This window comes from Eurosta solidaginis, chromosome 1 (assembly GCF_040869045.1).
Source record: "Eurosta solidaginis isolate ZX-2024a chromosome 1, ASM4086904v1, whole genome shotgun sequence".
Taxonomy (NCBI): Eukaryota; Metazoa; Arthropoda; class Insecta; order Diptera; family Tephritidae; genus Eurosta; species Eurosta solidaginis.
Window position 1 is genome coordinate 251,362,717 of NC_090319.1, and position 11,295 is coordinate 251,374,011.

Below are 11,295 nucleotides of genomic sequence, written 5' to 3' on the forward strand. Positions count from 1 at the left end.
GGGAGCTTCGATATGTAGAAGTTAAACAAAAGCGGGTATAGTACACTACCCTGTAGCACCCCGTGTACAGCGGGTTAGGGGGCTTAGAATATACCCGCGGTAGGTATGCCTGTCGTAAGAGGCGACTAAAATACCAAATTGATTCAAGTAGTTGTGTAGCTCAACCCTCTCAAGGGGTTGCCAGCGCAATATAGCTTCTCAAACCCAATTGTCAACTTTACCTACCCGTTGTGAATCCTGGTTCATTAACAGCCGAGGCTCTGGCGACCCTGAATTCCTGATGGATCTAGGGGGTGGAGCCTAGAAGATTTCATGTGTTCATACCAAATCGTTCCCGAGATGGTCGGCCTAGTCCTTATCGCTACAACAACAACCCCGTGTCAAATTTTTCTGGGTTGGGAGGTTACGTTCCTGAGTTGCACTGATACCTGCAGACCAAACAGACCACACGTGGTTGACCCTATCAAGAGCTACTCATAAGTCGAGCGCTACGAGTACAGTTCTGTGGTGGGGTCTTCGATTCAATCCGCAATTTATCTGTTAATTGATAGAGTTTAGCGCGGTGGTAGTGCTATGTAGTTTTCGAAGCCATGCTGATGATTGGCAAGACGCAAGTTTGCGGTGATATAGGGGAGCAGAATGGCTTCAAGTCTCTTGAAGAGAGATATGAAGGTAAGATCCTCCTACGTACGCTGGTTTCCCAGGCTTTAGTGGCGGTACCACCCTCACCATTTTCCATTTTTCGGGGATGACGAAGGGGGACAAAGACACGTTGAAGGCATGTGCTACCTATTTAAATCCCTCTTCGCCAAGTTTTTTAAGCATAGGCATGGCTATACCTTCTGGGCCTACTGCTTTGGATGTGCCCATAAAATCAGTAGTACTTAAGGGACCCAGAAAAGTGGCAACCCTTGGGCTTTTGTTTGTCGTACTGTTTTCAAATCTGCGTAAAGCTCACACAGGCCGCTGTTTAAATTCTTCGAAGCACGGAAATATATTATGAAATTAGTTTAAGTGGCATTGGAAAATCCCTTTGTATAACACAAAAAGTTGCATATTTTTAACTTATGAAAACCATATAAAAAAGACTTGCATAAAATGAGCAATGGGAAGGGACTAGAATGTTTAAGTATTTATTTTGAATAATCAATTAAATTATTATTTATTACATCATGATCAACGACTTTTATATCACAACATCTAAATTAAAAAACAACACCTTTCAGTCGTTCAAATTCTTTTTTATTTTAATACATACATACGTTTCGATACGCGCGTTATATCATCGTCAGTTGTAGCTTTCAGCGGTAAACGTATTGTTTTTTAATTTATATGTTGTGAGGATATGAATATTTTTAGGAAATTCGCAGTAATAACTAATAAAAGCTGCGCATAAAAAAAAAATGGTTAAAATATTGTAGTGAATTTTAGGAAATTCGCGATTGAACTGCGTCTTCTGTTATCGTTCGAATCACTGGACTGTAGAATAAATAAACGCAAATTTTCTGTACATAAAATGCTCCGTATCAACAGCACTACTTTGGTAGTAGATCTCCACAATTGAACGTATTCGCGTATATACACTTATAGCGTATTAAAATCAAACTGAATCTCCATCACTTGAACTGCGTTGCTTTTTTACTCTCAGTTGACTCGTTCGCCTATTTCTCGCAGGGTCCAGACTTTTCGCGAACAACCTTCTTAATTATTTCATTATTTCGTTCTCTCATCTGCTGTCCCTCATATTCGCTGTTACCTCATGGTTACCTCAATGTGAACATGCCTGAGTAATATGCGCTCTTTATTGTTGTGTTCATGTATTTGTGACTATTTTCTATTTCATCTGCTTGCTTTGTCGTAGTTGTTGTCCAGCATTTATTACAAGCGGCATAGTGACGTAACCAAAACTGCTAATATTCACCACAATATCTTTACCCGATCAGAAGTTATGACCAATAGAAGAAATGATAATTCCATTTTAAATTCGAAATCTTTTGCAACGTATGAAATTTTTAAGACACAATTTTTGATTCTCTACCAAAGATGGTACTTATTTTAGTTTTCCAAGGAAAAGTGGTTTTAGGTGGCCCTCTTTAAAATGTTAACCTTATAATAAAAATAATTCGTGAATTTATGGAGCAGTCTATCTAGAAAGAAGCATGGCTTGAAATACTATCATTCACGCCTACTTTCTTTTCTAAACATATTTCTATCTTTTTTTCTGTACGAAACGAAATTTGCCAGCTGTAGAAACAATGACACCTCCCTTGTTTGTACTTTTATTATTCTTGATTTCTACCAAACAAAAACAGGAATATTTAATATATCCTCAGTACTTTATTTCTCTCTGAAAATAACTGTTATTTTTCGAACTTTTTGCTTTGTTCGGAAAATACCCGTTATTTTTTTAATTTCTTTGCATTCTACTAGAAATATTTATCTTCATACGCATTAATCCATTGGCCCATATGTTTGCATGTATGAATAAATTTGGGTGAGCAAAATAGTTGCACCAACAAAGTAAGATGTGCTACTAAGTGAATTACATGAAATTAAACATAATTTATTATTATTTACATATTAACAAAAATTACCAAGTTTCATTAAAAAAAATTCGGATACACAAAATTAAAAAAGTAAAACCGACAACGAAAATTTGCATTTTTGCACAGTATTATTTTTTTGTTTGTTTACTGCATAAAAAACCAAGGTGAAAACTTAAACAATTTTATTACGAATAGAGTTAAAAACTACTTTTCGGCTGGCCTATTCCTGATAAATATGAAAAAAAAACTGTTAGTAGTCGTCGCAAACAGTTTGAGGTTAAACTTTATGGAATAAAAATCTTAACGAGTCAACTTAGCAAAAAATCATGATCATATGTGTAGCAAATGATCAAGACCCAAAGCCCATTAAGCATTTCCATACATATAGGTAAAATGCTAAAACTATCACTTAGCGACCTAGCGGTAAATATAGTCATATGATTACTATCATTGCTTAGATATATATAACACGTTTATATTATTGTGACGAATATTAGTATCACTAAGCGATAGTACCATCACTAAGCCGATACTAAGCAGTATGTACATAAACAAATCAATCATCATGTACACATACATACAAGGCAACAGAGAGATACTCACAAACGCATGTCACTTCACATATACACACGCATATGGATAAAAATTACAAATATACATGTGTATAGCTGGTAAAAAAGCATCAAGTTCACGAAATTACTAGACCTTATGAGAAATGGGTGAACAAGGAAACCGAAGAGTATAAAAGCAGCACAAGCTGAGGCATGACTAAGCAGTTTGATTTAAGCACGCTATCAGTTGCGAAGCGAAGTTTAATTTCGAAGTACTTTCAAAGTATTCTAATAAAGACCATTTTGTAATACAGAATATTGGAGTGCTTTATTCAACAGTTTAGCGATACGAACGTAAGCAGAATGTTGCAAATAAGCGGAATTTCCATAATTTCGTTACATTATGATACATAGAGAGCAGTAATTTATATAATACTTATAATTATTTCCAATGTGTGTTAGGGTTGCCAAAAATACACCTGTCTCTAAAACAAAGATATTTACGAATGAGAGTAAAAGTTGTTTAGCTTAAAAAATGTATCGAAAAATAACTAACTCAAATGTCACTATACCTTTGCATTCCTTCACTTTCTTTCCCTTCCTTTCCTTTTCTTTCATCTGCTTTACTTTCCTTTACTATCCTTTCCTCTCCTTTACTTTCCTTTTTCTTCTTTTTCTTCTCTTTCTTTTTTCCTTCTTTTTCTTTCCTTTTTTTATTTCCTTTATTTTCCTTTTCGCCTCTCCTCCCCCCTTACCTTTCCCTTTCCATTCGCTTCCTTGTCTATCCTTTCCATTCCCTTCCTTGTCTATCTCTTCCATTCCTTTCCTTTTCTTTCCTTTCCTTATTTTCTTTTCTTCCCTTTCTTTTCCTTTACTTTCTTTTTCTTTCCCTCCTTTCCCTTTCCCTACTTTTCCTTTCCTTTCTTTTGCTTTCCTTTTCTTTCCATTCCTTTTTCTTATTTAATTATATTTTAGTTTGTTTTATTGTACCTTATTCTATTTCATTATATTCAGTTTTATTATATTTTATTTTGTTTTATTTTATTTTAATTCTTTTAATTTTATTTTATCTTTTTTAATTTAATATTTTTGTTTAATTTTTTTTTCTATTTTAATTTCAATTCACTTTATTATATTTTATTTTACTAACTAACAAAAAGTATGTACATAAAACTGTTGCAACCGGAAAAAAGTAAATACCCTACCTTGAGTAGTCTCGTTTGTTTTATTTGTTTTCATATTTATTCCAACAAAACAACTATGTTTACACCAGTGGTCATCAAAATTGAAACTGTAGCTGTGTTAGTGAGCCAAAATCGGTGGTCGTCAGCTAGTGAAATAATTATTCGCGCTCACTTCACACAAATTATTATTCTATTTCGTTTAGTATATGCTGAACAAGTAGAGTATCAACATCAGAGGCTATTGTTTATTTGCGTGTTTCCAAACAGATATTTTGCGAACAAACGCTCAAGCGCATGTTGTTTCAATGGTTAAATATGAGCAATATATTTTGTTCAAATTTTTGGTTAAACCCAAGCAATAATGGAATATTTTCTTATTATTTGTTGAGTGTTAGTAAACATGCGTGCATACGTCCTACCTCATTGCTTTTTTATCACCTACTAAACCACTGCCAGCATAATGATTTTACTCTTACTAACACAGCCACAGTTTTAAGGCATTTTTCATAAAGATGCGCTTAACACAAGATTATGCATTCCAATAACATCGTCACAATCAACCAAGATGTTGCGTTTGTAAATATGAAAGAACTTCAGACTTGGCAATTAAAGTTTATTTCGTCTTGCCCATTCACATACAAAACTTCGCGAAGCACTCTTATAAACATTCTCACTGTACAAGAAAAATACATGCTAACATAGTTTGCGTTGTATTCGATTGTTATATTGCAGTTTTTACTTGCGAAAAATGCTAGAAAATTTACCAACCAGTGGGAAAAATAATTTCACTTGCAAAGTGTGTCAACACCCTTAACCAAAACAAATGTCACATTCTTCTTCTTATGCTTTGTTTGTAACAAAATTTGGGAGATGGCTACTTTTCATTATCAGATGGCGCCAGTGTCGCCCATTCTACCGTTCTCCATAAAAATGCGTGCAATTAACTCATAATGCATAAGCTTGTGTTAAATTCATCTATATGAAAAAGTACTTATGTGTCGGGGCTTCTAGTCCGTTGCGTGACCACTGGACTAAAGTCATCGTAGTGGTAGTGGCTTAGTTGTTGATACAAAAAACAATGAGATAGGACGCATGCAAGTATGTCTGTTGATACACAAAAAATAATTCGTAAATATGCCATACAAATACCACTTCATTGCTTGAGTCTAACGAAAAATCTACAACAGACAACATTGTAAGACCAAGTTTCTTTGAAACCGCCTTACCAACGCATAACTTTACCACATGATGCCATACGAAGTATGGACTGTGAATAAAGAAAATATGCAAAGAAGGCAGTTGGAATAAGGTTTACAACAACTATGGCATAACGTGGCTGAATGCGTTTGTAACACTTCAACCATCGTAGGAGTGCGGGTTCAAATCCCACTCCCGGGAGAAAAGGCTTTGAAGAGATTTACAAGGTATAATTGAAACAGCTGTCGCCTTGTCCGTTCTGATGTTACGTTGTTTAAATTTTGCCCAAATTATTAAATAAATTAAACAAAGTAAATTGTTAACATTAAACCATAAAAACGTTCTGAGCATTAGCGTTTGTTTGAAAAATACCTTTTCGGCATATATGTAATACTCCTATATTGCTAATAGAGAATGCTCGCAATGTGTTTTGAATTCGAAATCAAAACAAGACAGCCTATAAAATTTTTGTGATTGTAGCAGCATAAATGTGACAAGAAAAAATTTAAATTTACATATGTACATTCGATTATTGAATACAAAAACAAAAACGTTTAAACAGCAATATATCGGCACTCTGATGTTTGGCAATGTACCTAGCTTTTTTTAGCAATATAGGAGTATTACATATATGCCTATATTGTTAATAGAAAATGCTCGCAATGTGTTGTGAATTCGAAATCAAAACAGGACAGCCTATAAAATTTTTGTGATTGTAGCAGCATAAGTGTGACAAGAAAAATTTGAAATTTAGGTACATTCGATTATTGAATACAAAAACAAAAACGTTTAAACAGCAATATATCCGCAGTCTGATGTTTGGGAATGTACCTTAGTTTTTGTAGCAATATAGGAGTATTACATATATGCTTTTCGGAAATCGCAAACAAACAGTATCCTCCTTCGATGTTGCTATTGTGCTTGATCAGCGACGATAATAGAATGAGAATAATATGTGTGAAGTGAGCGCGAATAATTATTTCACTAGCTGACGTCCACTGGTTTACACTCTTCGGTTATTTGCTCTCGAGATCAAATCTAAGTTTGGTTTTCTCAACACAACAACAATTGTAAAAGTAATTGTTTTCCTTAGAATTATAGTTTGGCGGTAAAAGCGGCGCGAAAAAACTTGCCTATTTATGAAATAGACCTGCAGAGCGAAAGGTAAAACGCGAAAAACCACTGTTACTTTCCGAGCTGTTATTTTTTAAACGATTTAAAAAAATAATTGTAACTTTTCGAGCGAAAAATAAAACTCAAAACGAAATCGTTATGATGCCTGGATAAAACAACTTATATATAGTCTGCTACTTAAGTACGTATCCAAAGTCTGAAAAGCGTCATTAACGACTGGCAAGTGACTACACTAAACAATACTGATTACTAAAAAAAATATTATGTAGTTTTGATTTTATATTATAAGAGTACCTTTATTCCGTATTCTATGGAGAAATGTAACAAAATCTCCACTAAACTTTGACCTAGAACACGTAATTTGTCACGAGATGCCAACTGTAATATATTTTTCAAATTCATATTCGTCAATGAAGCAGCGACCAAACTGTTGTGTACTGTGGGAAGAGAATTCTCCAAACGCCCAATTACATTCCGTATTATATTTATTTGATGTTGCAATAAAACGCATTCCTAAACACATATTTCTCATATTATTTAAAGCCAATTTTCATTCTTATTTTGCATAACTCACCTCGTAAATAGTAACAACTTTGCTATTATCCATTACATTAGCATCTTCTTCCCTCTGTTTGTGTATAAATGCTTGCATATGCGCCACATTTGACATTTCACAATTTAAAATTGGTGTTAATAATTCAATTAATTTGCAACTTGCTAAACTATAACGACAATGTACATCTTCATACAATGAGGTGAGCGCTTTAATTTGAGCTTGAATATTTTGCGATGGTTGTTTCATAAAAAGAACTAAGGTATCGCCATATCCATCATGCTCTAATACAACTGCATGTCCATAAAATGAACCAATTGGAATTTTGCATTTAGTTGCTGACATACCGATGCGCCCAATTATAGTAATTTTCATATAACGGCATAATGGTGGTGGTTGGAGATCGCTCAATACTAAAGTTTTTGTGCTTATATCAGATGCGACAACTAAGCGTACACTATCAGCTTCCTCATCGAAACACCAAATATCTATATGGAGTGAAGCTAGCTCATCGCATGCGGGTATAACCAAATCCGTTAACAATATGGGAGAACCAAAATCTAGAACAACAAAACGACGAGCACCAGAATGCATACGGTCTATAACTACCATTTGCTTAGGCGGAGGTGCCAACAATTTATGCCAAGCAAATACATTTGTAGCAGCATTAGCAGCATTGGTGTTATCATTAACTATTGGAGTGTTAGGAGTACCGTCCGTCATTACTACTTCAATTTTGTTATTTTGTTGTTCATTTAGCTGTTGTTTTGGCAATCGCTGTTGTTGTTGGTGTTGTATACAAGGCGATTGATCTTGGGTTTGGGATGATTGTGAGCTAAGATGTTGTTGTTGCTGTTGTAATTGTTCCTCTTGCTGTGCAGCTTCAAAAATAATTTGTTTTGCTATATTGATGGCCTTAGTGCTTTCTTCATTAATTTTTGGATCCGAATTCGACAAGAGACTTGAGCTTGTTAGTACTGTGCTGTTAGTTGAATTATTGGCATCGTTATTAGCTGAGGATGTTTGCAAGCTCTCATCACAATACTCTATATATTGGCAAATTGCTTTGAACTTTGGCAAAAACGGCATACATTTAAACTTGATTTTGTCATTTAACATTGTAACGTTAGTTGGATCAAAAGCTAAAAAAAGGACATAAGAAAAATTATAATTTTTTGCTATTTATCGCTCCGACGCATGATAATACAAATAGGTTTTGAGCAGTATCTGTGCCAAAAGTACAAGTATTCAGTTTTCAAAAGTATGGACATTTCTCAAATCTTTTATATGTGGGAATTATTCCCGACAGGCTGGCAGCACCACGGCGAAGAGAACGGCTTGCGCACAATGAACAAAGAACATAGAAGAAGAGTTAGTCGTTAATCTCTCGTCGGCCGTTAAACTCGCGTTCATAGTACAGGTCTACAAGTAGGATATGTAGCAGCGCGCACATACACAGCCACACTCACCTGATAAAATGCTTGTTCTTGTTCGTTTTTTGTGTGGATGCTATTTGGCACTGTTGTACTTCTTAGTTCCAAGAAAAGTGTAGTAGCTGCTAACGAAAACTGTGTAAAATGTTTATTGCAAAATTACAAAGAAATATCCCTATTTACTTTCAAATGAGCCCTTAATTGCATCTCTCTTTAAAATACATATGTTTTGGACAATTTTAATTAAAAAAGTGTGATACTTTATTACCGGGGACGATTGCTAAGACACGACCAAAACCGTCGATGGGGTACTGATAGACGCGTTTTTGCCCAGCCTCCAATAATTGGAATACTTTTTCGCCTTTGAACTTTAGATAACAGGACAAAACGCGTCTTTTTATTTCTCTTTCCACATTTTTGGACGGGTTATTGCAGTCGACCTCGGTTTCAAACTGTTTTTCGCGGAGTTCCACACCAGATTGACATTGACCGAAGTGTCAAACGGCAGTGTGTTAGAAAGAGAAAGGAATTGTTTCCTTCTCATACATATCATACTTGTAAACCTGTACTATGCTCGCATACGAAATTATCGATTAGTAACTTAAACTTAGTCTAATTTAACTTTTAAAACCTAAATGTTACTATTATAAATAAATGTGTTACTTTTATAAACAGTGCTGTGTGAATTAAAGGAAATAGGGCTTGAGAAGGTAAGTCCTACAAAATTGGGGGCTCAACCGCGATTGTACTACGAGCAAAAAATAGCCAAATTTTTTATAGGTACGCGGTGAACAAAAAATGCTAAGAACGGTCGCGCGTGCGATGTGAAAATCTGCGTAAGTGAATGGGGAAATAAAAAGTTTAGAACGGTCACGTGCGCATACATTTATTGTATTGTGCAGCGTCGTGGACAAAATGCGAATAAAGTAAACATAGAAAACAAAACAAGACAAAGTGAAAACGAAAATCAAAGCGGCAGCCACAAAAAATAAAAATTAGAGAATAAAGCAAACTCAAAAACAATAGTGGTAACACAAGAAGTGAAATAATCCAAACTAAAGGATGAAGAAAAGTATTGCGAAAAATATTGCGAAAATGGAAGCAAGTGAAATAAGAGAGATGAAGGTTGACGAATTGAGACCGAAGTTGAGAGAGCTTAATTTAAATTCAACAGGGTTGAAAACAGATTTGCAGAATAGGTTGTTAGAGTATTTTACCATCGATGAGACAGATGATCCAAATGAACAGGGGGTTGAACATTCATTTACAACAGTAGCAAATGCAGGTGCAGGGGCGTTGCAAATAAATAGAACAGATATGGTTGCTTTTACACTTCGCGATATTAAAGAGAGCGTATCTGCGTTTACAGGAGACAATTCCACTGACGTTAAGCATTGGATTGTTGAATTTGAAGACGTTGCTGATACGGTGGGCTGGAATCAGTTGCAAAAGTTTGTTTATGCGAAACAACTTTTGACAGGCGCTGCTAAAATATTTGCTCGTGGATTAGTAGGGGTAAGAAATTGGATTTCTCTAAAAAATGCTCTAGTTGATGAATTCGGTGAAAAGTTATGCGCTGCAGAAATTCACCGTGCCTTATGTAGCATTCACTCATTAAGTTATTCATTCATTTGTACAAACATATATTTCGACCCGTTTTGGAATGTCTTAAAATACATTGACTTTTACATACATATTAATACATTTGTACATACATATATTTTGGCTCGCTTTGGTACGGCCTGAGATTCAATCGACACATTCATTCATTTGTACAAACATATATTTTGTACACCGTGCACCGTGGTAACCTGAACCTTGGTATGCCACTGTTTGGAGCTTGCTCGCGACAAGGCTTTACCTGTAAACAAATTATTAACATGATTCATTTATGCTTGCGTTGCAGATTCCACAGCCAATTTTATTTAAGCTTAGAATGCAGTTCCCTAGAGAACTGAATTGAATGTATATGTGTGTTATACTTAGTTTGTAAGTATTAGTGTAAGTATTTTAGCTCATAGAAATTTTGTATAAAAGAAAACAACTCTTGAATAAAGAACTTAATTCTCTCTGGTGCCGCTAAATGGGCGCTGAAACCTAAATTACGTTATTCTCATTATCCCCAAATCTTACATGGCGATCCTGGCAGTCCTGCTTAGGCAAACTGCTGTTTACAAGGCAGTCTGCTAAATATCTTTAGCAGGACGTCCCAAATATAATAATAATAAATACAACATAATTCCAAATAAATTTTCAACAGACTATCAGTATTGGATGCATGTTAAGCTGCGAGGTGATAATCCCAACGAACATAATTCAAAACAAATTTTCAACAGACTATTATTCGTGTATTGTATGCATGTTAAGCTGCGAGGTGATGATCCCAAAGAACATAATTCAAAATAAATGTTCAACAGACTATTATTCGTGATAAGCAAATATATGAACACATGGAATTGAAGCGTTAGGCACAGAGACGTGGAATAGACCTTGGGCTGCAGATACACATCAAGAAGACAAAAGGAGATAGCAGATTATGTATCTAATTATTTAAGTAGTTTATTTTAAAAGCATTTGGCAACCTAACGGCTGCCAGTTTGCGGGCAAAAAGTATATTTTTGCTAATAAAATTAAGAATTTTTTTTTCTTCTCGCTCTAACTTTTTCAATGAACGAAATCAATAATCAAAAAGAATTT

General features: G+C 34.9%; 1 protein-coding gene across 5 annotated transcripts in view; it reads right to left on the reverse strand.

The window, feature by feature from the left end:
• Positions 1-11,295, reverse strand: part of Bruce (BIR repeat containing ubiquitin-conjugating enzyme) — a 268,342-nt gene that overhangs the window by 75,359 nt on the left and 181,688 nt on the right. For all 5 annotated transcript variants that reach the window (XM_067760344.1, XM_067760342.1, XM_067760343.1 and 2 more), the window contains 2 exons: positions 7,187-8,307; positions 6,907-7,125 (listed from right to left, as the gene is read on the reverse strand). In XM_067760344.1, the coding sequence (XP_067616445.1) occupies positions 6,907-7,125; positions 7,187-8,307 (1,340 nt within the window). The remainder of the gene's footprint in view (positions 1-6,906; positions 7,126-7,186; positions 8,308-11,295) is intronic.